General features: G+C 40.4%; 2 protein-coding genes across 3 annotated transcripts in view; one reads left to right on the top strand and one right to left on the bottom strand.

Moving 5' to 3' along the window:
- Window positions 1-26,747, top strand: part of CLIP4 (CAP-Gly domain containing linker protein family member 4) — a 49,002-nt gene that overhangs the window by 2,760 nt on the left and 19,495 nt on the right. The window contains exons 1-5 of one of the 2 annotated variants that reach the window (XM_084514522.1): window positions 19,530-19,632; window positions 20,509-20,546; window positions 22,762-22,823; window positions 23,423-23,569; window positions 25,778-25,917. In XM_084514522.1, coding sequence (XP_084370648.1) covers window positions 23,437-23,569; window positions 25,778-25,917 — 273 coding nt within the window. In that variant the 5' untranslated portion in view covers window positions 19,530-19,632; window positions 20,509-20,546; window positions 22,762-22,823; window positions 23,423-23,436. Of the gene's footprint in view, window positions 1-19,529; window positions 19,633-20,508; window positions 20,547-22,761; window positions 22,824-23,422; window positions 23,570-25,777; window positions 25,918-26,747 lie in introns of those variants that run through there. The other variant, XM_084514523.1, reaches the window with a different exon arrangement.
- Window positions 8,403-15,751, bottom strand: PCARE (photoreceptor cilium actin regulator). Its single transcript, XM_084512152.1, has 2 exons — window positions 11,309-15,751; window positions 8,403-8,986 (listed from the first exon to the last, which is right to left on the bottom strand). The coding sequence occupies exons 1-2, from the start codon at window positions 15,073-15,075 to the stop codon at window positions 8,857-8,859; spliced, it is 3,897 nt and encodes a 1,298-aa protein (XP_084368278.1). The 5' UTR covers window positions 15,076-15,751; the 3' UTR covers window positions 8,403-8,856.

The raw sequence follows: 26,747 nt of genomic DNA on the forward strand, positions 1-26,747 counted from the left end.
GGAACAAGCACTTCTGGATTCAGCTCAAACTCTTGGTGGGCCATGCAATTATTGATGGCGCTGTCTTTTAAAAAATATTTAAGTTTCATTTCATAATCATTTGAATCTTTTAAACTTACATATTAATTTGTAGCTGCCATTATTCCTCTGCCTGAGGGAAAAATACTTTACAGGCTAATGTAAACCCTAACATTTTGACAGCAATTTCTGCACGGTTGCCAGTTTCTGATGTTACAGAAGAAAATATATGTGTGATGTGTTAATTAGGCTTTCTGAAGGACAAAATCTCTTTTATGTGTCCGTGTGTATTAGCTCAGCCGTGGATCTAATCCTGGTCTCTGCGTAAAGTCCAGGAAGGTTAGCATATTTCAGGAAAAAAACAAATCACCCCTTCAGTCTGTGAGCACATAGGGTCGCTATTACCATCACAGTGAATCCGCCCTTTCAGGGTTTTTCATTGAAGACAAAATTATGGAAATGACTTCCTTGTTTAATTCCCCTTCCAATATTCTTTCAGAACTTTTTAACACATGATAGAAAAGACAGTAAAACTTAATACCCAGCTGGTGTCTCCACTCTTTGAAGGGTAGCATTTTTTTCTCTTTTTAAATTAATCCCTCTTTCATACCAGAAGAATTTCTTATTTTTCAAATGTAATAAAAACATGTGGTTGATGCAGGGTCCTCTTTATGATGCTTCTGAGGATTGGTAAGTGCTTGGCTAAAAATGTAGATATAGCTTGGGTCTTGGATCAGTTTTATGCAAATTTTGGAGGAAAAGAAAATTCAAGATGAGATAATTGGATCCACTGGGCACCTCGCTAGCTTTCAGTGCTGCTTATCTTTTTACAGTACTGGACTGTGCACAAATGGGTGGGTGAGAGACAGTCATCCCCAGTGCTGTTGGTTTGTACTTCTGGACATGTCTGTCTCCTGGGAAGTATTATCAGAAGATTGGAGAAGGTCATACAAGTCCTGGTCTTGTTTTGGCTGAGAGGAGTTTAAATTACACTTATCAAATGCCTCTTAAAGTTATTACTGCACTGTTTATTTAAAGAAGTAACTTTCTATTTTTTTCTGGTTTGTAAACAACCTTTGAAGAGGTCACAACAATCTTCACTGTGTGTTGGGAGTAGATGAGCAAAGGAAAGTAGGTCAGCCAAAGGAAATTGGGAATACATTGAGTACCTCAACTCTGCTGCATTCCCTGTGCTGTGGTGTTCACAGAGGTATTTTTTTTTGCTTTACCTCTGTGGAAAAAAATAATCTTTTTTGTTGTTGTTGTTGTCAAGGGAATAAGGGAATGCTGTAGAAATTGAAAATCTTTGAATTGTTAGGGTTAGCAGAGCTCAGACATGCAGTATATGGGTTCTCTCTCTATTGGCTATTTCTACAATAAATAGTTCTGAAGAACTGTGTTTTTTGACTTGAAGAATGTACTGTTATACGTATTTTTAATTGTCCATGATATTTTCTACTTTATTTCTTTATTTTGCACCTTAATTTGCTACATGGATTGTTGTGATATGAAATTTATCTAAGGCTCAGAAATAGGTAATTGACTACCAGGACTCCCAATCACTATGGGACAGTAGAGCATCCCTGATGTTTTTTGTGTCACCCACATGAGAAATTGTGATATGGAAAACCTATTTGCATGCCAGGGCTGTTATGATAAATGCTTGTATATATATGCAAGTGTTTTCCCTGAAATATAAATATGAAGGAATTTACATGGATATCAGGTTATTGATTAAAAACCTTGATATTAAAAAAAAAAAATAAAATCCAGTAACATGCATTGTCTTGCACCCCGATTGTCCATGTGTAAGCAAAGACACACAAAGCTTCAAAGTGGAGGAAAATATTTTCAAAAAGTCATTATATTACACTGGCAAGCTTAATTTCCAGTTTGGATGTAAGAACTATTAAACTGATATTGGGCATAAGAGGGAGTAAGGCTGCAAAATGGAAATTGCCCCATTAGATTGATTTCTTTTGCTTGCTTTTAAAAACTGAGCAGCTAGTGAATTTCTTGGCTTTATCTCTAGAGTAATCTTGACCTTGATGCTTTGTGTGTCTGGTGTGAAGACTAGAAAGCTTTGTTCACAACTTAACAGTTACTGCGCTGGGGAAAGATGGGTCTTAGGCTTCAGCTTTGATTCCTTCACATACTAAAAGACCCAATGGCTCAGTAGGAATAATAAATGATAGACCATCTGTAACCTTGAAAGCTTTCAGTTTCTCTGTAATTGTTATATAATCAGCTCATCTCTGCCTGAAGCAGGAAGGATTCATGTGGAGTAAGATAGGCTTATCGCCCCTTTCTCCTTTAAAATAATATATTTCAAGACCCTGTACAGTCTATCTCCAGAAATCCTCATAGGGTAACTTAATGCAGTCACGGAGTTCTGTGTTAGCAAAGAAAGAGAAAAGATTATGATGAAAAGAGGAAGGTAAGAGGCCAGTTTTTGAATTTCAGATCACCAGCTAAGTGTTCTTCCAAGGTGGTGAAGGCTGCAAATGATCTGGTGCTAACAATGGAGGAACAAAATAGATGCAGGGCAGATGTGTGAGTAAGCTTGGTCCATGCTAGAGGATTGCTGATCTTCTGCTTACTCCTGTTTATCAAGGGTTCATGGAGGTGTACTTCACCACCATGCTTTGATCTTCTCCATAGTAAGGCAGGGAGCTCAAGCAAGTCTGATAGGGTGCCTCCAAGTCTATCAATAACTATGCTACTTATGCTACAGTGGTAGCTATTTTGGGGGATGTTCATTTCTGCTGTTTTGGCATTTGCCATGTAGTGCCTTGCCTTGAGGTAGCAGGTAGGGTGGAGGTGGGATTTCTATTTTTATTTATTTTTTACATGGGTTCTAACTTTTGCCATTAGTGAAACATTTCTGATGTTGTGATCCCATTTATTTCTGATTGTGGAAAATCAGCTTGCATAAGGTCATTCCACATTTGTTTCCTTGTCACCCATGATGTAACTCCTTTTGGTTTTGCTGGCTTTCCTTTGTCCACCACCTGCACAGATGGTCCCAAATTATAGCTCCAATTTCCCTCAAGGTATTTGGTAGGGCACCTCCATTACCAGCAGCACTTCTGACAGTTGTTATAATCAAAGGTTTCTGTGAAGGAGGCACCCCTCTCAAAAGCTGCATTTTGATAATTCTCATTACTGCTAACCTGCCTGGATTGGATCCTGTAATTAATGCATGAGCCGTCCTCATGAGCCACACTAAACTAATACCTTCTTTCATTGTACACCATTTTCTGAGACACTACACTATTTCGGCAAGATCTGCATATGTTGTGAGAACTGCTGCACACAACTGTTGATATAGTGTAGGTGCAAGTAATATCCTGCCCATCAAGATTCCTGATATTCTGTAATTGAGCATATAGGGTTTACTAAACCTTTTCCACCCATTAATAAATTTTAGAATCATAGAATTATTTGGGTTGGATGGGACCTTAAATACCATCTAATTCCAAACCCCCACCATGGGCAGGGACACCTCCCACTAGACCAGGTTGTTCAAAGCCTTATCTAACCTGGCCTTGAACACCTCCAGGGATGGTGCATCCACAGCTTCTCTGGGCAGCACCAGAAAAGTACCTTTAGGTACTAGAAGGCTGCTGTAAGGTCTCTCCAGAGCTTTCTCTTCTCCAGGCTGAACAACCCCAAATTTGTAAGCCTAATCAAGCCTAATCTTCATACTGGGTGTTCCAGCCTTCTTAGCATCCTTGTGGCCCTCCAGTGACTCGCTCTAATAGGTCCATGTCCTTCTTTTATTAGGTGTCCCAAAGCTTAATGCAGTAGGGTCTCATGAGAGAGAGATGAGGAGAATCATCCTCTTTTTTGTTGTTGTTGTTGCAGCCCAGGATACAACTGGCTTTCTGGTCTGCAAGCACACATTGCTGGCTTGTGTTGGGCTCCTCATCAACCAACACCCCCAAGTCCTTATCTTCAGAGCTGCTGTCCTGCTCTCAATCCATTCATCACTCAACCTCCTTCTGCAGGCTCCTGTTGCTCCCTTATTTGTATGAGGTGTAGTGCTCCTACCATCTTCCTACCTTCTAAATCTGGCTCAAACTCAGCCTTGGAGGCAGAGGACTCTGTAAGAGCACAAACTTGGGAAACTGAAACCTCACTTTCTGTATATCTGCACCTTTGTTAGTAATACACATCATCAGCTACTCTATAGTGCCTTACACCGCCCTGCTATGAGTAGCAATTATTTCTTGCACAATCACCTTTGTGTCTTGTAATATTCTGTCTTCTTCTAACTCCCTCATTTTACTCTGTAATGATACAACTTCATGGTCAAGAGCTCTACGACTCGTAGCTAATAGCAATCCCAATCTCCCCTAGCTTGTGAGAATACTTTGATGCTGTTTTCCATGGCAATTCATGCATAGCTGTCTCAGTCATCTGAGGGGTAACCACTGCTCCGTCATCTATTTGAGGCCATACTTCTGATGGAGCTAATGTAGATAATAAAGGGGCCAAGGTGGCCCTGCACTCAGTACTGAGCCATCCCAGACTGCAGGGAGTCACTCTTGTGGCCTCCCCAGTTCCCAATTTTTTTGCTAGCCATGGCATGGCAGTTTCTAGATCCTGCTGACTATGCCAAATGTGTGAGTCAGCATGAGCAGGAAGCAGGAAATGCAGAGCATATTTATTCTTCTTACCTTGCGAACTGGGGGATCCCTGAAGCAACACCCAGGCAGAGGCACACAAGTGGGGATGCAGGCACTGCCAAGCTCAATCTGTGCTAGAGGATTGCTGACCTGTTTACACCTGTTTTCCAAGGGTTTGCACAGGTGTGGTTTACCACCATGCTTTTATCATCATTGTGCTTTGATCTTCTCTGTTCTAAGGAAGGTATCTCAAGCATGTCCAGTAGGGTACCTCCAAATCTACCAAATACCTATGTTATCTATACTCAGATGCTCTACTCCTCAAGCATGCAGAAATAAAAAAGCAATCAGTAAGATACATGTGTTTTCCTACACTACGACTCTCCAGGCTTTAGCTGTTCCCAGCTCCGAGTTCACTTGAGTGTATTTACAGTCATCCTTACCAATCTCCAGTTCTCACCCCATCCTCCTCACTGATCTTCCACTTTTAACCCATTCCTCCCAACAGCAGGTATACATGAGGTGTGTGGAAATGGGATCAGAGGGATAATGTGGTCTTGGGTCATGATCATCTTTCGCTGCTTAATATTTACTGTCATGTCTCGTAACTAAGGAGCTGCCAATATCTGAAAATAAATTATTCTAGATTAACAATTTGTTAATCCTTCCACATCAGATAAATTTAGTGCCATCATGACTTCAGCATGTATAGATGCATGTTGCAGGTATGAACTTCAAATGGAGATTTTGCTCTTGCTGTGAAAGATACTTACAGTATCTTCACAACTGTATATTGTATTATCTGAAAATCTGGTGCAAAGATCCCAAGCAGTACCATGGTACTGAGTATTTTCCGGCTGTATCAGCACATCTGTTTTTTTATCATTAGTATTTTCATTATTCATCCAAAAGGAGTAGTGGGGAGAAATGAAGACTTGGGATCTTTGCACCAGATTTTCAGATAATGCAGATTGTCCACTATTTCAGGTAGTGATGAGACATGACAATAAGAACAAGTTACTTTCTCTCTGTGTTGTGATTTCTTGTGTTCCTATAGCAAAGGGCATAATTCTCAGAATATCTTTCTTAATAACAGAACTCCATAAATGATTATAAAATGCTTTGGATGTTAAGAAGTGTGGCAGTGAAAACACTGCAATATGTTGTTTTTATTGATAAAATGCGTAGTATTCTCAATTATATTGCTAATATATGGTGTATTTCTTGAAGTCAGATAAAGTAATTGGAGTCAGCATAGTGCTTTTGGGTCACCCTCAGATACTGAGAGCATGAAATGGCATCTCCTGTAAAGGTTTCAGGTTTGAGCAGTGCCAATGGAAGCAAGGGCAACTGCCAGCTTGTTAAAGGTCTGCAGATAGAGTGTAGCACTGAACTCTTAGTTGCTGGTTTTGCAGCTATGAATCCCTGGCTGGAAAACCGATACGGCTTCACAGTGTTCTCAGTCCTTCTGCAATAAGACTCCGAAGCACAATGTGTGCTCTGGCTTTAACCCCTAGGATGAAACCACTACTCCATACTCAAGGTAGCTGTGTTTGTACATAACAGCTGTGAACGGAGCACAAAATTGCCAGGTAGCTCAAACTTACTTCAGAATAAGTGAAGGTGGAAGCGCAGCTGACGTCTGTTTTGGTCTGTCAGTGTCCAGGCTGGATTTTGTGTTTCCATTAAGCAAATATGTATTTTTATGCCACAACTTAATTTAATTGATGTCTCAGTAAAACACAAAACAAGACAAGCTTTTACTGAGGTGGGGAGGAAGGGAGCAAATGGACTTTATAAAGCAGAGGGAACTAGTTAGTGCACTAAATAAGGAATCAATAATATAACATTGGTCTAAGATGTAAGGTAGCTGCATACAGAATGTAAGGGAGATCAAACACAACTTGTGTATAAAAACTCAAATTTATTTACATCAGTGAAAAATAATTATTGAAGTTGAGTATGGTCTTAAAAACAACAGTATTCCAGAAATGTTAGATTCATGAAAAATGGAAATGTCCAAAAAAAACCTTAGAAAAAAAAATAATTCAAAGTGACCAGCTAAACTGTGATTTCCTACATTAGTTGTGCTTAACCATATGCTTGCAATACAAATTGAAGAATTTTGCAAGAGTCCTGTAAATTAACTGTACTGAAGAGAATCTCTTAGCTATATGTAGTCATGAGTTCATGATGCATTCTTGTAGATTACTACTGAAGGAAGCTCTGTTTCTTGAATATAATGCTAAGTTTGCTGCAACATCCTCAGGGCAGAATTAGAATTCTTCAGCAGCTGCAGTGTTTAGGTGGGATTAGGTGATTGATTTTGTGATGAGTGTCCTGATGACACGGCCCTTAGTCAAAGCTGGGAGAGATGCTGTACTAGGATGCTGGCTGATGTGAGGCATCTTCAGGGCAGCCTGTCTTTCAGGGAAAGTTGCTTTGGCTGACTTCATGTCCAGCCAGCACATGTGAGCAAGTTTCCAGTGCTGTTTTTCTGTTGTTGTGTTTCTTGTTTATTGCTATTCTGGGTGGTTACTGCCAGCAGAACAGAAAAACCCAAAATGCATACAAAATGTATTTGTATTTTTAATGCAGATTGGATAAGACTCCATTTCTGATGAGTGGGAAGACTGGCTTGCACCTTGCGTTGCTGATGATCTTTAACATAACTCTTGGTGACTTCCCTATTTAACAGGTGATGGTGAAGCTGTCTGCATGATTACAAGGTGGATCTGTTGAAATCTGTCTGTATGCTATGGGTATGGCTATTTTGTCACTTCAAGCTTGCAACCCCCCAGTGATCCAAAGCATCTATCTGCTGCAATTTACCTCTTTATATTCAATACCTCACTGTAAATACCATAATTAAGATTTCCTTGTGTGTGTGGCATAAAATGGCACTAAGGTTATTGAAGAAGGATGGTTGTGATTAAGGCAATATAATAAAACTCAGGAGTTCAGTATCCAAAGGGGTCCCTTGTACAGCATAAGGCAAGCCTCAGTTCCCTGATCATGGGCAGGAAGGGTTAAAAAATCTGTGTGAAGATGAAGTGCTGTCATCATGAAAACTGTGGGGAAAAACTATAACTATTCCCATCAGAACACAACTAGAAATAGCTCTTTTTCTGGATCTTGTTCTATACTAAAGTTGCATATGAAAACACGTCAAATTAAAATAATTAAAAAGTTGCATCTTAAGTCTGATGATAAACTAGTTCTGTGAGCAAGATCCAGTAAATTCTGAAACTATTTTAATGGGTGCTGTAACAGCCTAGGATTAACCAATTTTCAGTACCTTGTGTTTTCATTAGCAAGAATCTGTCTAAAAATTACAATAAATCCCTTCAAACTGCATAAATCAGAAAGAATATAAATATCTTCCTGGGAAAACAGGATTCTCTGTGCTAGATGAGAGGTTTTTTTCTCTCAAAATGTCCTTAGCTGCCTCCGGATTTATAATGCTGTTTGATTGGGCTCTTACAAAACTACTCTAATCAGGATTAAGCTTTGTATCTTTGGAACCAAAGATGATGAGATTACATGATAATCAAAGGTGTTTTAGAAGATCAAAGCCTTTTTGAGGTAATAATATCCCTAATAAAACCCCTTAAAAAAAAAAAAAAAAGGGGGTTATTTTTTTGTTATTTTTGTATTTGACCTTTTTCTTTCCCTCCATACTCATAAATACCTAGTATGAAGTTGTAGCTTTGCTGAAGCCATTTGTATTTTTGCAATAGAGTACAATTTGTGACCTTTCCCTGGGTAAAATCCTAGACATCAGTCACTTTTTTTTTTTTTTTTTTTTTACACAACCAAAGCTGTGATGTCTTCTGAATAAATGACATGTCAAATAATGATCATTTCTAAAAGTTTTTAAACTCCTTTAGCTAAATGGTGAAACAAAGGACTTGGTGTCAGGTCCTGCCTTCATGGAATCAATTTGCCTCAGACTTGCAGAACTGGAAAGTGCACCTGTTGCTAATTGTAAAACTTCAAATTAAACCTAAAATGCAATCAAAAAGGAGAAGCAGCTGGCTACTGGTATTTCCTCAGACTGTTGGGAGCAGTTTGTGTTTTCAGATGTAATGCCATCATATTGCTTCCTTCTGGATAAGTTGTGTTTTAGAGGTTTGGGTAAAGCTGCTTCCTCCCTCCAGAGCCTCTGACCTTGCTTGTGCTTCCTCCTGCCCAAATGTTTCTGCTGTCAGTCCCTCTGCAGCCCCTGGCCCACGATGTAGAGCTCAGGGTGGGAAGTGGATCTGTTGGACTCCTTGATATCAGGGGCACAAGGGCTGCTCCAACAGTCGCCTGCTTTTCCAGGGCTCTCCTCCGCACTGCAGAAGGGAAGATAGTGAAGTTAAGAAGCTTAAGAATGGTGACTTTTTAAAACAATGATGATTAGACCACATTAACCCATGAAGCACAAATCCTACAAAGTACTAGGTAACTCAGTATCTCCTGCGTAAATGGTCTTTATATACACCATCAAGATGTTTTTCTCCACGTTCCCTCTTCTGTGATGCCAGATACTCTGTACTCTCCCTTCGCAAATCTCTCTGGGGAAGGAAATATTTAAAATGTTTAATGGGGGATCAGTACAAATCTGAGTTCACTTGTGGATGGGGACAGATTTGAGTGAAAAGTCTTGTTCCAAATCCAGACTCTGCTGGAGTAAAGGTCTTAACTCTGTTATGCATCCACTTAGTATTTTTACAGTGACATTTGAGTATGCCAACATGACAATAGGATATGTGTTCTGGTGGTATAAATCTGCCACATTGCAGACAGGAGAACTGATACACAGAAACCATGCTAAACTGAATTATCTTTTGATTATAGACAAGCTGTTGAGTTCCTGTTCTGGTAACTAGGACTTCCATGATTTGTGCTGCTGGATGAAGATATTTGTGATACGTGACTAGTCACGAAACTCTAATCCAGATTCAAATGCCCCCTGAGCATAGGAGGTCTCACTTTGACTACTTGCTTTGGGCTGATTCAATTAACCAAATCCCTTGCCTTCTTGAACAATATCTTAATGGCAATAGCATTTAATCTTTTATCTCTGCTCTACCTCTTGGAAGATTAGCAGCCTCAATGAAATATTATTTTCAGTTAAACTGCATACACAGAAATCCTATTACAGATTCACAGGGTTGCTATAAGCAGAATAATTTCTCATGCTATGCCCTGATAATATGCCAGTAGCTGTTGACTGCTGTCAAATGACCAAGCTTAGAAAACAGCAAAATTAGTTCAGTAACTAACAAACATAGGCTGTCCAAGTGATTTGTTCAATTAGTTGTTGAACTTAGAAACGGAAACCTTAAATTGAAACTCTTGTCCAAATACAAAAGCTGTAGCTCCAGCTCTAGCTAAGGCCAGTGATGTTTTAAGTCCTGATAGTCCACACAGCATAGGATGGGCAGCAGATGTACTTGGGAAAGGAGCACTTCTTGCCTTCTAGGGGAGCAGTGAGCATGCAGGTGATGCAAATTTGCACATAACAATGGCATTTAATGCCTGGCAATGCTAGCTACCAAAATGAGATGGAAGTTGCTTGTTCTTTTGGTGTTGCTGCTAAAATGGGGTGGGGGAAAGGGAATTCTGCTGCCTGATGACTTACTGGAACATGTTACTTTTACAAGCTCCTGGAAGATTGTATTTAGTAATCTGTTCTCAGAAAATGGATGGTTTAATTGGGCATTGAAAAAATGGAGGCATATATCCCAGAGTTTGCAGAAGCATGGGAGAAAGTAGCTAACTCATTATCAAACTCTTTTACTATGAAGTCTGACGCTATTGCAGGTTTGCCTATGTCTTCCTCCCCCTACTCCCCCCAACTAGCACTTGAAGCTGCTAATAACACACACACAAATAACAGACACGGAGGCTTAAACTTGGAGAGGAGAGGAAGAACAAGAAAAGGAATGAAGGAAAAGAGACTAACGGGTGGGAATAGCTTGCGAATTTGAGACCAGATGTAAATACTGCCAGAATGAGGAATTTTAGGAATATAACATCTAGGGAGATACTTTGAAATTTTCCTGTTAGCTGAATGAATTGCAAAGCAGAGGAAGCCTTGCATGATTAATAAACCATCCAATAAACTCAGAGTATGGTGCACTAGACTCGAAATTAGCATCTGAAAGCTGACATGACAAGCTCCAAGTTTGAAGCTATAATGTCCATACAGATCCATGCCATTACCTGTCCATCATTCTTGCCAGCTGATCTGAAATATTTTAACACAGCTTTGTATTGAATAGTTGACAGGCTTAGAGGCTGATGTTGGGAAAGACACCCTGGCCTATCTTTTCATGGTTATTTGAATATATTTACAACCTGAAGGCTATTTCATATCTTTTAAGAATTGAAAGTGGATGTCCTTAGCCCCCATACAAACAAAGGAAGTTCGGTAGCATGAAACTAACACTGAATTTTCTCTAGATGAATTCTAAAGCTTGAGCAAACTGTGGGAAGTTAACTGAAATCTGGGGCAAGATGATGTTATCTTTCTCCAGCCATCTGTTCTGTGCAGGAACAGGGCACTTTTATGGGGTATTTCTTAACAGCAATAAATTCCCGTTACTAGTTTAGAAAGCCGACACAGTGCAATACATCTGCTTCTTGACGTAAAGTAGAAAGTTTCTTACCTTGCTTGGTTAAGAGCGGGTTCGCTGCTAGCTGTTACGGGAGCTGGAAGATAAAACCGAACCCCAGGTCTGCGGTCAGAGAAACTTCTCCTCACAAACGGCTGAGGGTTGGCAGCGCTCAGAGACAGCTTTCTGGTTCGGTCTGCAGGCTGCTGGAGTAGCAGACTGCTCTTTTGGGAAGGTGGTGAAGCTTCAGTCTGTTTGGTGACTTCCACTGTGGGTTTGCTGGGTGCTGGTGGAGGTCTTGCTTCAAATAAGGAAGAAGTGGCTGGGCAAAATATTGAACGTACATTGCTGCCCTTCTTGGAGGAGGCAGGCTGGTACTCATCCCCAGCATCCAGACCAGCTTTTGATCCCTTGTAGGAGCGGGATGGAGAGGTTGGTGGGGATGGGGCAGTGAGGAACGGAGTGGGGCTTGCTTCTCGGCGGTAGACTGGGGAGCCTGGCAGCCGGTGTGGTGTTGGCGAGCTTTGCTTGTGCTCCGCAGGAGGGCTGAGCAGTTTCCGCTGGGCTGGTGGAGAGGACAGCTTCTTCTGTAGGGGTGGGCTGGGCCCCCGGGGTGGGCTGGGCGCCCTGGGGCTGGCAGGGGGACTGGGTTTCCTCTGCATGGTGGGTGAGCTCAGCTGCTGGCTGTTAAAAGCCTGCAGAGCACGTCTGTTGTGTACCGGGGGGCTGAAAAGCTGCTTCTCAGTTGGTGGAGAAGAAGGGGGAGTTCTTGCTGGGGAGACCCTCCTGTTGAATGATGAGCCTTTTTCATTTCTCCTCAATGAGTCGGGAGAACCATGCTTCTGATATGGCACTGAAATAGCAGGTGAATCGGGCTCTTTGCTCTCTGAGCTATTGTCATGTGGTTTTGAAACTCCACTGGGATTTTGAAGAGGAATAATTTTATGTGTTTGCTTGTACAAATCTGCAGCTTCTTTTCTCTGGGTTGCTAATATCTCCTCCTGGCTAGGGATGTGCGTGTTGGTAGGGTTCAGCTCCAGAGAGTATATTTGCAGTTTCTCATCCTTGGGTCCACTACTCCTTGGAACTTTGTTAGCAACTGCGCTGGGGCTGATGCTTTTACTTGGTAATAAGTCAATGGACTGGAGGGAGGCTTTCATTTTTGGGGAAACTTGTGCTCTCTTAGTAGCATGAGATTCTGTTTTGGCAGGCTTTTTGGCATCTTCCGAAGAGTTTTCTCCTATTCTTGCTGTTTCTTCAGGCTCAGAGAATTCAAAAGAAGTGTCCATTAGCATTTCAGGGGGCGGTGGTGGCAGGTTGTCAGTGTCTACCTCAGGTTCTTCCTTTGTGTCCTTGCTTAATTCTGCAGCTGGTATAGGAGGAAAGGCATTTGGAAAGTTAGAACAAGCTCCACTGGTGTTTGAAAGGCTTGTGTCTTCTACTGGTGAAATACGATGCTTAATATTTAAAGGCACCAACCCTCTCTGAAATGGAATGGTGGGTGGGATGACTGGAAGTCCAAATTTTCTGATGCACTTAATTGGCCCTAAAGGTCTTAAAGGTGTGGCTTTTTCAAGATCGTCGGTTGGACTGAATGTTTCGATGAGCTTTTTGACAGATTGGCGGGGGGCACAACTGCTGCCACTGAGTATTTGTGCTCCAGAAGTCTTGTCGTCTTTGCTCCCTGATGTCTCCTGGGCTGGCACAGTATCTCTGACAGGCTTCTTGCATTTCTTTTCATCCAGCTGACTGGTAGGATTTTGATCAACCATGTACAAAGGGACTTTATCCTGGTTAGGCAGGATGCTGAAATTTTTTGAGAGGCATGCCTTAAGTTTGCTAGAGGACCTAGATGTGATTTGCTTGTCCTGCAAGTAACGTGTTGATCTAGGTTTCCGAGGCTCTTGGTTGTTATCTGTATCCACCTTTCCATAAAACATTTCTAGCCTTTTGTTGAGCTCCTTTTGAGTTCTCTGAAGCTCTAGGAGGGTTGGGTCCTCTGCCTGGCTTCTGAGGGACTCCTCTGATCTGGACCGTCGTTGTTTCCCAGAGGCCTTCTGCCTTCCCATAGCTGTACTGGGCCTTGCTGTTAGGACTGCTGTTCCGCTCTCATCCTCCACCCATTCTTTACGCCCAGATTTAGCTGGTACAAACTTGATTTTTTCACTGATGGCATCTTTCATCTTCAGAATGATTTCCTCTGTCTCCACATTTTCTGTCCTTTTGGTGGACGACTGTCTTTGTGTGTTATCAGTCACTGCAGGTGAAGACTGGGGCCTCTTTGGCAGGGCATCCTTACCCATTTCCGATAAACTTGTATTGTCATCATCCTCCCCCAGGGTGCTCTCTTCATCATCATCTGAAGGAAAATCTGTTGATTCAAAATGTTCACCTTCCTGAGTAGAATCAGACTGGAAGGAGTTACTGGAGTGCCTTTTGCTCAGGCTTGCGTATTTTGCAGCAGTGGAAGTCCATCCTGGTACTCCACCCTGACAAGAAGTTTCTTCTCTGCTCCGTACAGATGAATAAAATGTATCTTTAAAATGCCATTCAAGTGCACAGCCATGGGATGTGGCTGTGCCTGGTGACATTGTCCCACTATGCATGTGCTCCATTGTTCTGGTGTGGTTTTGGGACAGAAGGCCACGTGCACAGGACTCACAGCTTGCTTGTGCTCCAAGATGGCTGAAAGGACTGAAGTCTTTGAGGGACTCACTGTCCACGCCAATGCCACTATCCTCAGAACAGAGAGTCCTGTCATCACCGTGGGACTGCGAGCTTCCCATGGTTGAGGCTTCAAGCAGCCTTACTGCCCGAAAGAGGCGCTCATCATAGCTTTGCTTTGCTTTCAGTTTTCCTTCCAAGTTGCTTGCAGCAGACTGCAGGTAGCTGCAGGTTTCCTGCAGGGCGTCGGAGGTGACAGAGGCCAGTGTTCCACTCACTAACTGCATTTTATTGATTGTGTACTGAAGTAGTTGTTGCAGAAGATCAGGGTGCTCCTTCAAATCATCTTTTCCTGATGGCCATGCCAAATATCTACCCACGTCTTTGAGAAGATTTTCCCCATCATTAGCAATTTCTTCCAAGAGCTGGTTGATTTCGTCAAAGCGAAGCATGAGGAAGCTTACCATCTGTTGTAGGAAGAGCTGAGTTTGGGCAGCCTGGTTGGCCATATGAAGTATAGCTTCATACTTGGAGAGGTTTGGATTTAAGTAGGCATATGCATTCTGATGAGCCTTAACAAGCAGTTCTGGGAAATCTACCTTTTTCTCTATCTCGCATGGGGACAAAATTGACTTTTTTTTAATTTTGCTAGGCCGACCCTGCTTAGCTAATTTATGATTTTTTGGCTTCCTTCCTTTCTTTAGGATTTGCTTTGCATTACTTTCATTCTTGTCATCACAAATGGAAGCTGATGCTTCTGATTCACAAGAGCTTTGCTTTCTGATCTGTACAGCCTCAATGATGTGTTTTTGAGACTCAATCAATTTGGACATAACTTCAGCCCCTGTGGCTTTCCTCTCAATTATGTTGTCTTCCCTGGAAATGTGAGGATCTGAATGCGATTTGGAGGAAAACTGCAAATAATCACTTTTGTCCTGCTCAGACAGTTTCTCCTCAGTTTCGCTCAGGGAGCTGTTCCTCTGAATTTTGTATTGGTGGAATTCATCAATATTGTAGCAAGATGAACCTTTAACTAGCAGTGGGATTCCTTTATCTGCTGGATCAATACGCAAAACACCTTTGGGTTTATTCAAAGCCTTAAAACCATTTCTTGCAAGAGTATTAACGATCTCGCTGTGAGATGGTGTGCAGCCCATCCTTTCTCTGTCTTTGACTGTATTTCTGATTAAAAATCCAGAAGAACTAGGGAAAATAAAACAAAGAATTAAACTCACTGTCTCATCCTGAACTGCAGACTGTCCTTTTCCTCACAAGTTTTCCGTCACAATCCCAGTTTTGTTGTCTGTCTTTGTTGTTTGCCTTGAAATTTCATGTGCTTACTGCCCAGGATCTGGTCTTGAAGCTGTGCTGTTCCATTGTATGTTTCTGCTCAGGTTTTCTTCTTTGATTCAAAAAAGGAGTGTGAAAGCTCTGCTGGATTTAGAGCTAATGGATTAAGAGGACTTGAATGCCTCACTTCTGTATTGACAGATGTCCACTACAAATAAGACTTTAAGCTCATTAGGGTAAGCAGGCACCAGCCAGTCAGCACCCATGTTGAAGATTTTTTTCCGTGCTATATTGGGAGGCAAGAGGACTTGGTACCTGCCCCTCCTTTTTTCCCTTGTTGCAAAACCATAACATGTAATTGAATGTAGAGATCTAAAGAGAGAGACTATATTTTGAAGCCTTTTTGAAGGGGAGCTACTTGAACAGGTGTGCAAATACCACTCAATACTGCTTAACCAAGGAAAAGGTGATCTTGATGGAGTATGTACCAGCTGGAGAATGTAAGACGTGGAATCAAATGGGTTAGAGATACTTGTTGTGCTTCTGCCTTGATGGTCTTCAATATTTTCCCCCTACTTTCAAGTGACAAGCTGTTTACTTCTAAGTCCTTCTAAGATTTCCAAAGATTATTTTGATTTTTTTCTCGGTCACGTGATAATTATTGGAAGGTATTTTTCTCTTCAGATAACTTCCCAACTTGAAAGCTGAACTTTCAAGAATAAGTTTTGCATATGTGGTTAAGATGGTGTCTACATCTAGTGCATCTAAACTGTAGAATTTCAGTATTAAAAAAACAAACAAAAAAACTACTCTTGTTGTCATTGTAAATGTTGTTAGTTGAACTTTCCACACTGCTCAGTGTTCAGTTCACCTGTCTTAATTTGGGAAAGAAGTCAAATCACAGGCTGAATGGACGACTTTAGACTTTCAAAAATATGGGTTAGGGCCACAAAAAATCATCCGGTTTCCTATAAGATAACAAATCTCTAACTCATCTCTAATAAAGGGTTTTCCTTCCTCTGAGTTTCTTGGGATAAAGTGTTAACATGTTCTTTGCAGTCAGAAAAGTGACTTGCTTGCCTTTATTTCATTGTCATCTGCCAGGGCATAGTTCTCTTGATGGCAAGACTTCAAGTGTTAAAACTCTAAGAAAAAAAGTTTTAAAAAAGAATAAATATAGACTCACTTATAAAAAAACAAAACAAAACAAAAAAGTTCTTCAAACCACTTCTACAGCCATGAAAGAATTATTCCTTTCATTACTTTTGTTACCATTATCACTTGCTGTTTCTCTTAGTTGGGAAAACAAACCCCAGAATAATCCCAGTCTGAAAGAGAAATTAAAGAACTCAAAGCAGGAAATGGAATGTTGTGATGAAGCAGAAGATATTTATATTTTCCAAGTATTTATTTATGAAGTGCAGTGTGTGGATGAGGATGACGATAGCAAATGCCACCAAGTTCCCTCTTTAGTCAGATTGGATGGGTTCATCTTTTATTTTCCAGATGTAGCTTTTCTACTGAAGGTATCTGTTTCTCAGTGTCAGAAAAGGTTACAGAAAACAGTGGCTATCTTAACACTGGAAAGAAGCCTACTGCTTTTCTCTAGCAATGTGATTTCTGCGTGATTGCAGGTATCTCATCCAATTCCCCAAAATCTTTTTATGCTGCCAAGCCTATAAAATGCTTTCAGACTTATGAATGAGCTGCTTACATGATTCATTTGTTGGTGCTGGACTGTAGTAGCAGAATGTCTTCATGGCAAGTCATTATTTTCCGTAGCCTTGCTGTTTTCATTTGTTCTGCTCAACATGAGCAGCAAACTTACCTTGATTTACAAGGGAGAAGGCATGCCAGTGACTCCCAATAAAATTTTTAAAACCCTACCTGCTTTCTCTACAGTATTTTTTCTGGAACACATAAATTGTATTTAATGCATGTGATGTCACAGTCATTGTCCTCTAAGCTTTTCTGGAAAGCATCAGGTAATTACTTCTTGACTCTGCTTCTTGCAAGTCATGCAGCTCATGCTCCAGCTGCTTCTGCATCCCAGCATGATGTGGCTTGTACACAGTAGTCCCAGATCTCCACAGCATTTTAGGCACATATTCCCTTTTAGGCACATATCTAATGTGTTCAGAGGGAAGAAACACGGCAGGTGTAGGCAGCTGCTTTATCCTAGTGATCCTAAAGGTCAGAATGTTGTAGCCCTCCACAGTAAGTCAAGGAAAACACAATAGATCAATCAAGTAGCTTTAGTGTATCTCTTCCAGTGAGTTGAGAGACCTCTTTACATATCTTGCTGAGTATTTGTTGTATAAAGTACTCTAATGACTTTTATTTGAAAAGCAATTCCAACACTTCCATCATCTCTGCTGGGGATTAGCCTCATGTGGATTGCTGTTTTTGGAAAGGTCTTTTTCTTCACTTTTTCATTTGATTTTAGTGTCATGCCACCCCCTTTTTTTTTTTTTTTTTTTTTTTTTTCCTCTCTCTCCCTAGTTATTTTCAGGCCATGTATTAACATCTGCTGGCAATATATACATGGGTCAAAAAACATAAGACACTGTTTTTTGATTCTTATGTATTTATTATTTCACAGTTAATATTAACATTAGTAAATATTAACTTATGTTCAGTTCATTATTATTTATTCTTGAATAGAGATCCTGGGTCAAGAAAAAATGTTTTAACACGGCATATGTTATCCTAACTTCAACTGTAGTTTGCATGTATATGGAATATAAAAAATTGACACAACATAAATTAGTTTAGCTTCTGTGAGAGAAGAAACCTTGCACCTATTTCCAAGCACTTATGAAACTGCACTTTTGTCATTAATATTCTTGCTACTAAATAGTTATATATTGCTTCAAAAGTTTGAGGCACTTCAAAAAAAAGTATACTTTGCCTCAAGGATAATGCACAAGAAAATGCTCTTTGCCTCATGGTCATGTAAGAAGAGATGGTAATACTGATAAGTAAGTCATGTAAAAACAGTGGTAGAATATTGATAGGAGAATGACAAGCAAATATTTTGAGAGTAAGAGAATGAGATGGATTGTCATATGTTGTTTATGAAATCATATTTTGTTTTACAATGCTACTGTTTACAGAACTCTTATCAAAAGGAAAACATTTGTCATGTTTGAGCCTACGTTGTTATCTGTGAACTTGCTGAGTTGAACAATTTTACAAATGTCCCAGATGAATACAAAACTGCGTTTGAGGAACAGAGCCTAGAGAAGAAGCAAAAAATTGTATAAAAGGTTTTTGTTCTTCCTTTCATATATTTTCTTCCTACTGTTAAATTTGGCGGTATTTTCATTTTAAGCAAGCTGCCTGGTCACAGAGCACTCTTGAAGGGAAGAGATTAAATATTCTTAAAGCCTGCCAGAAATGTCTGGTGCGCTGGATGATAAAAAAAAACAGACTAGTCTGAAAGTGGGAAGGGGACGAGTAGAACTGTTCAGGCCCTACCAAAGGCAAGAATGAGGCCTGAACCTTGATGGACATGGGTGGTGGACAGGCTCCAGAGATGCTGCCAGTGTGGTAACCATGGGATGGATTTTAGGGCTGGATGATAGGAGAATTGATCGATGGAAACTGTGAGATTTCAGCATGAGACAAGTAATGTAAGCTTAAAAACTATGGAAGCAAGAAAAAAAGACAAGGTAGGATTGCTATCCTTTGCAAGTCTGCAGGATTTAAAAGGGGAATGTGCATAAATGCTCACATCAGGTCTTAAAAAATTAAGGTTTGTATTTGTGTTCGACTTCTGAGGAAAACTGAGTTTCTGCTCACTGAGAGATTATGAAGAGCTTAAGTGACAACTTTAAAGAGCTCTTTTCTTCTGAAATAAACCTGCTTTATTTATTTTTTTTTGTAACAGTGTCACGGTTTTGTTTGGGATCGAATTAAATCACCTTTGTAAAGGCTCACACAGTGCTGTGCTTTGGATTTTTAATTAAAACAGCTCATTTTTCATAGCTCACTCACACCAGCTCTCACCAGTGGCAGCAGGCTTGTGCTTCTGGAGCAGCTCAAAGAAAAGCAAGTTTCTATTTGACGAAGACTTGACACCTTCAATTATCATTTAAGCAGCTATGGTTGGGATGGCGTCGGTGTTGCCCCGGACGGTGCTAGCAAGCTCCCACTGCCCTGCTGCGGGCCATTTCTGAGTGCAGCCCGGCCCTCAGCCCGCCACACGCGCCCTGCCACCCCCTGAACCTCCCCGCCCTGTGCCGCGCCTCAGGCGGGCACCCGGCAGCCTCCCTTCAGCCCGGCCCCGTCAGGCGCCGCCATCACCGCGCAGCGCCTGCCCGGCCCGGCGGGGCGGGGCTGAGCCGCGGGGGGGCGGCGCCGGCCGCCGGTAGGCCGAGGGCCTGAGGTGCGGGCGGGGGAGGCCGCGCAGCCGGCTGCAGGTACGGGGGGTCGGGGAGCGGGACCGTTGGGGACCGTTGGGGGCCGTTGGGAGGGCGCGGGGCCGCCGCTCGCCTCGCGGCGCTGCCCGGTGGGGGCCGTTTAACGGACCGGGGGGGCTTTGGGGGCCGCTGCTCGCACCCCGGGGTGCTTCGCCTGCCGCTGCCCCTCACGCCGGCGGGGCCCGAGCTGCTGAGGAGGCGCCGCGCGGACAGCTCCGTGAGGCGGCGATTGCGCGGCCTCCCCCCTGCGCTTTGCCTGTGTCGTGACAGCTCCGACAGCAGAGCCGCTTCAAACTTTCGGCTCCTCGAAGTGCTGCGTTGCAAGGGAGCCCCCTCCATGCACCAATCTGTAAAAAAACGGCCTTGAGCGTGTCTATATTCACACATCTTCCACCCATAACATAAATTTTAAAGATTGGTTAGTTAGCGTTTGTACAAGAGCCTTGTTCTCTGGAGCTAGTTATTCTTCTAGCTTTTAAATTTTTGGACCCCTAAGTAGTCCTTTAGATGTGGTCATTGCCAAAAACAGCATCCTACGTGTGACAAGTCCTGCTGCCGAAGTCCTAGCACCATTCCATTGCATTGCTTAAAGTACGGTAGTATTCACAAGTATTTTATAGTAGTTGCACAAAAACTTTCTACTAGTACCGTAACATAAGGTTGCAAATTGTCTGGAGTACACAAAAAAATCTGGATCCTGTATTAATAAAACTTTTTTTTTTTTTTTTTTTTTGTTATAAACCATGCATGTTTTATGTAACGTGTGGGTATTGAGAAGCTTGTACTTGCTCTTCAATCTTGCAGAAATAAAAGCATGTACATCTGATCACTCCAGCAAGTTTTCTTATTTTTCTAATGATATTTCCCTGTTTTCAGGTTGCACTTGGATTACAACAACATATGGCTGGCAAATAGTAAGTGGTATTTTCTTTTGTGCTGAACTGCAATTAATAGTAGCATAGCTCGTCAAAGCTATGAAAAGGAAGACTTGTTTTCTCATTTTATTTATCTAACCATTTCCTACTGTCTCTCTGAACTTCTGATCTTACTAATGTTACCTCTTTTGTAGGAACATTGTTGCTTTTCTTGAAGACGTTGCATTTAGGGACTTCCCATCTGAGTCAGTCTGTCTTGGATATTATTAATACCTCAACATTGTGTTTTTCTTCAGAATAGAAGTTATTTTGAGGACCAGGTCTTTTTGTCTTTTCCATTTCTTTGAATTTGTTTTCAAACTTTTGTTTTCCTTTTGCCTTTCCAGGTGTTTGTGTGTGTATGTATCACACTAACCAGTTGTGATGTGCATGTACTTAAGCTAGCAGTCTCTGGGGGTAGTCATGGGTGCTGCCTTGAAGTTATGTGGTTCGGTATTGTGTCATAAAATGGTAATATATTTCTAGATCCAAGTGAAAACCGCGTGGCATAAGGATGTACACGCTTACGTTGGAGGGTATTGGCACTGGTGTAAATGTTTGATGCCTTGCTTAATGGTGTGGGTGGGTGTATTCATCATGGCACTTGGGTCTTCATGTCATCTACCCAACAACATGGGTTGTTTTCCTGTCTGGTTTACTTTGCTCTGTTGTATATTGAATTTTTTTGCCTTGACACTTTGTTTTATGAGTTCCTTCAAAGTAAAAAACGACTTGGATACTTGAAAAAGCACAGATTTTACTTTGTTCAGTCTGTGTGCAATAAACATCTATATTTTTTCTATTAATTTCCAATTGTCTCTTCTGATCTCTAGTTCCAGCAGCTTTTGTAATCACATGTTACAAATCTCGCCTCTTCCTGTAATGATCTGCTCCATCAGGTCTGACTACTTTTCACGGTGTTTCTTTTTCTTCACTGTTGTACTGAACAGCACTGTGCAAAAAGGATATAAATCATTTCTTGTGTGTTTTTTTCTTTCTTTCTGATTTAACAGGTTCAACTGTCTTCTATACACATGCGTATTACTTGTGCGCTTTGTGAGAGTGTCTGATGTGCTCCCCATGAAAAACTGATGTGGGGAAACTTTCTGTTTCATAAAACTGTTCTGCTTTGATTTGTCCGCAGCCTCTGAACAAATATCACATTGTAGCAAACTCATTTCACTGCTTCCTAGGAGAGATTAAATTAGTCACTTGTATTTTAAGAGAAATCTTAAGAGTCCATAGTACTGACAGCAACGACTTTCTTGTGTTTGGGATGTTTTTAAATGACATTCAAAATGTAAAATCTAACTTTTCCTTACTGGATAAAAATAACAATTGAAATAACTAGTGATACTTTTGGCTTTGTTGAATCTAAGGATGCTTAAGCCAATGCAATTTGATAACGCATTAAGAATGGGAAGAAATAGTCCTGCCTGTTCTTAGTGTCCTCCTCCTTGATCTTTCATTTGTGTGAGCACATGGATTTGTACAGCTGTACAAATCTGAGGAAATGAGTTAGTTGGAGAAAAATTATAATTTTTCATCTGGATACCTCTTCCAAGTTGATGACGGGGTGAACTGTACAAGATATGGAAGAAAGGAGGGATTTATTTTTATTTATCAAGGTTAGCATCTGCAACCTATTTCTAAAATGCTTTTTGTATTTGAATGAAGATTGTGCAAGGTTCCCAAATAAAGTGGCAAATCTATTTGGAGGAAATATTAGAATAAATTCATTCACGTAAATTGCTGTGTGTAAGACAGACAAAACAAAGTAAGTCTTAAACAAAAAAAAATTACTTTTTTTCACTCATGTGTAGGTTAAGTGTAATAAAGATAAACATGCCTTGAAGCTTTATGAATCCTTTCTATCAGACAAAGTGTTTAAACAAATTCCTGAATTTAAGAGGACTATTTTTAGGTTTGAAAATTTGAGGTTTGTTTATTGGAAGTGATACTTTTACTCTACTTAGTCGTGAAGACTCAAGATTCAGTTTTTCATCTGTGAGATGTAGCCTCTGTTAGTCTTTGTTTTTCTGTCAAGAATAGCATTTTTTTTCAATTTATTTGTGAATTTGCCTAAGTTACAAGTGGTAGCCAGCTCTTCTCTTATCTTAGCATGCAGGCTGTAAATAAAATGTGACTTGTCCTGGTTGTTAGAAAATGTCACTAGAATTCTTTGTGGCTGTTTTATTTTTCTTCTCTTTCCTAGGTTGCTGCAAGGCTTGAAAAGTTGACTGGAAACAACACCAGGGTGGGGGCTACAACACTGTGGTAAGTATGCTGTTTTAAAAGCTATTTTAAAACACAGAGGGGAGAAGCTGGGAAAGGAGATGACAGGGAATCATGAGTCCAGGAGTGAATCACTCAGTAATGAATTGTCTGTAGCTTTATGTGGGAAGATTGAAGTCACGAGAATCTGAAAAGAGGAGAAAGCAGTAGCTGGTAGCATGTTCTTGCTCAGGTTTAAGGAGAGAAAGACGCATGCTGAGCATGAGGAAAGGTACTTGATGCCTCACCTTTTCATAAAGCTGTAAAACAAACTAATCCATTCATTATTACTGTGCAGCTGCTAGTTACAACATTATTCTTTTCATCACTGCCCAAGTGGAAAAACTGGGAGAAATTTCATGTTTTCCCTTAATAACATGAGAGTTTGACAATGTCCAGTCTAGAAGCTGGGTATCCTTGGCACCATACTCTACTAGCTTTTATAAATTAATTAATTTTATTGGTTTGCAAGGATGTGATAGTCGTAATAATTTGTTTGCAAAAGGAAAGATTTTAATCTCATACATTATGTTTTACAATTATAGAACTAATCCAGAGTATTTCTAACGAAGCTATTCATTCCTTTTTCCCTCCTACTAAAGTGGCTTTCTAGAAGATGACTGTAGAAGATCTTCCAGAACGTTCCTTAGAAGGAGATTCTCTCACTGAAAGACGTTGTTTTTTATTCCCAAACTCTGAAACATCTGTTACTTTTTCTGTTGCTGCTGCACCAATGCCTTCAGACTGCGGTATGTACGTTAATAGAAAATGATTTTGTGGTGAGCAGAGAGTAAGTTTGAAAAATAAATGGTAGGAAAAACTACCAATTCTTTATGCCCTCTTTCCACAAAAAGCTTACTGCTTATTAAATGGATTCTCTATTCTTTTAAAGAAAACTGAAAGATAAAGGCCCACTCTTTCCCCAATTTTCTTATTGCATACATTTTTAATTATAATGTCTTTTCATTTTAATTGTTTCTTCTGTACACGTGATTAGATGTTTGTAAGCAGAGAGCTGGATATAAAGATGCAAAATTGCAATTCAAATTTTAATGTAGTTAAGCATTTACATCACATTTCAAATCTGTAGTGTTACGCTTTCTCAGTGTGATTTCAGTATTTGAACTAAACTATAGGGGAATATTTGTGTTGGAAGTGTAGTTGTTTGCAGTGGTAAGGACCGTGGAACATGTTTTAACAGAGAACTAGCAACTAGGTGATTGTCTTTTGAAATAATGTTGATTTGTCTTCACATGTAAGAATTATAATAGTTTTTAAAACTGGTTATATATTAAAATGTCTCTGTGGCTAAAGGATCTTCATAAGTAGCTACAATTATAATATCTTTGAAATAGCATCTATACACCTTAAAAATTATTTTTTCCTGCTCTATTTTTCCTGCTCATTAATTACAGCAATCAGTTGTTTTCAGGAAAAATAAACATGTGTAAAGTAATGATCTGTCTTTGCAGACTTGGCATTCTTGAGACACATTTGATGAGTTAGTGCAGACTGGAAATTTAAGTTTCATGTGATAAATTAAGTTTCGTATGATATATGATATTATCACTAGCCCTTTTTCTTGTGGGGGATTTCAATTTACGAATGTCTGCTGGAAATGCAGTAGAGCAGAGAGGAAGCAGTCTAGGAGATTCCCAGAGTGTGTGGAAGGTAACTTCCTGACACAGCTGGTGAGTGAGCCAGCTAGGGAAGGTGCCCTGCTGGAGCTTTTGCTTGTGAACAGAGAAGGGACTTGTGGTTGGAGGCCGTCTTGGCCATAGTGATCATGAAGCAATAGAGTTTTTGATTCTTGGAAAAGTAAGGAGAAGGGTTAACAGAGCAGCCACCAAGAGGGCAGATCTTGTCCTGTTTAGGAGACTGGTTTACAGAATCCCTTTAGAAGGAGTCCTGAAGGGCAAAGGAGCAGGAGCAGGCCATCCCCATGTTCTAAAAAATGAGCTGACTGGGAAGAAGGCTGGCCTGGCTGAACAGAGAGCTTTCGACAGAAGTTGGTGTGTGTGTGTGTGTGTGTGTGGGAAGGATTATATGATCTCTGGAAGAAGGGGCAGACCACTCAGGAGGACAACAGAGATGTGGTGCTATGTGGGGAGAAAATTAGAAGGGCCAAAGCTCAACCGGAACTTAATCTGGCTGCTGCCGTTAAAGACAATAAAAATACTTCTATAAATATGTTAGCAACAAAAGGAGGACTAAAAATCTCCATCCTTTATTGGATGTGGGGGGAAAACATAGGATGAGGAAAAGGCTGAGGTACTTAATGTCTTCTTTGCCTCAGGCTTTGATAGTAAAACCAGTTGTTCTACAGGTACCCAGCCTCAAAAGCTGTTTTGGTTTGGTGGCTTAATTTTGGAAGATGTTTGTTACCTGCATCTGCCACCAGATGCGACTGATGCATTTGTGATGTGGAAATTATGGAGGCCACAGAATACATTCCTGATTTGTGCATGTTTTGGTATGTTTTATGCCAATTATGGTGGAAGAAGAAGGAAAAGATGTTTTATAGCATATGGAAAAATCATGTACATGTTTCTTTGCTCAGTTGAGAGATCAAGAGGCTTGTCTGTGCTTGGGAACATTTTAGAGTCTTCAGTCTTTGCCTAGCTTGAAGAAATAAGGGTAAGCTGTTATTAGCCTACTCATTGCCCATCTCTGTAGGTCCTTGCCTAAACTTAACATCAGCCTTTGCAGTACCATTGTATTGGTTCCTGGTTCAAAGCTTTTTCTGAAGTACAAGCAAGACCTTACTATAAATAGTACAGACATTAAGGAACGTTTTTAGTATTTATCATATTCTCACTTTGCAGCATGATTATTAGTGGAGCGAATCTCTTGCATTCTTTGCATCTGTGACTGCAAAAATAGATGCATTCTTAGAGCATGTTAAAACTTAGAGTTGTACGTAATTATTCCTTTTTTTTTTTTTTTTTTTTTAACAGAGTTTTCCTTCTTTGATCCCAATGATGCAGCATGTCAAGAAATACTTTTCAACCCCAAAACATCAATTCCTGAGTTGTTTGCTATCTTAAGACAGTGGGTTCCACAGGTTCAGCAGAATATTGATGTTATTGGGAATGAGGTGAGGAAATCCTTGAATGCTTACAGCATTAAAGAAATATTATGGTAACATCAATTAAAACAGTTGATTCAAAAGCAGAAATAATCATAAATACAGGTACAGGTTTTGTAGGTCACAAATGATTACCAAGCAGTGCCTTGTATTCCACATACCTTCAGTTTTAATTTGGAAGAAGGAAATTCAGCACATTTGGTAGGTGGTAGAAATCAAATGTTTCTTCTCAAAATGGTTATTTTTCAGAGGCCCTCCACCTTGGTGCTTCAGTTTCCTATTTAACAGTAATGTAAAACTGATAAATGAAGTTACAGTGAAGCCTGACCAAGTACAATGCTTCCAAGGCACAAGATGAGATAGGATTTGAAATCTTTTTGGGACTTTGTAATCGGTTGTGTTCATAGGACACCTCGTTTCTTATTTTGTCCTACATTCTTATTTTTATTCTGGATTATAGGCTTTTCTAGACAGGCGAGGAAGTATGTTAAAGTTTCTTCCTACCATAATATAACTGGGGGACTTGTCTAAATAAATAAAATGACGTTGAGAGACCAAAGAACTGTGGTAGAGACTTTTCAAACGATACAGTTTTCCTATTGTTCAGTAAAGCAGTTAACTTTTCAGCATGCAAAATGTATGTTAGAAGTAATAATATAAGGAAAAAAAAATTACAGGTTAAAATTTGTAAATAGTGAAGTTTAATGATGTTCATTCAGATAATGCTGAATTTCAGATTGTTCAGATTTATTTCATTTGTGCATGTTCCTCAGTTCAGCATTTACATTGTATTCTAGGAAGCTTCTTTGCTACTAGCCATTAAAATGAATTACAGTATT

Source organism: Aythya ferina (assembly GCF_964211825.1).
Source record: "Aythya ferina genome assembly, chromosome: 3".
NCBI lineage: Eukaryota > Metazoa > Chordata > Aves > Anseriformes > Anatidae > Aythya > Aythya ferina.

What these genes read in the sequence shown, in the direction of transcription:
- PCARE (XM_084512152.1), bottom strand. Translation starts at nt 15,075, where the DNA reads ATGGGCTGCACACCATCTCACAGCGAGATCGTTAATACTCTTGCAAGA. An exon ending in CCCGCTCTTAACCAAGCAAG is followed by an intron (nt 8,987 to 11,308) that starts GTAAGAAACTTT and finishes TCCCTTCTGCAG; the next exon opens with TGCGGAGGAGAGCCCTGGAA.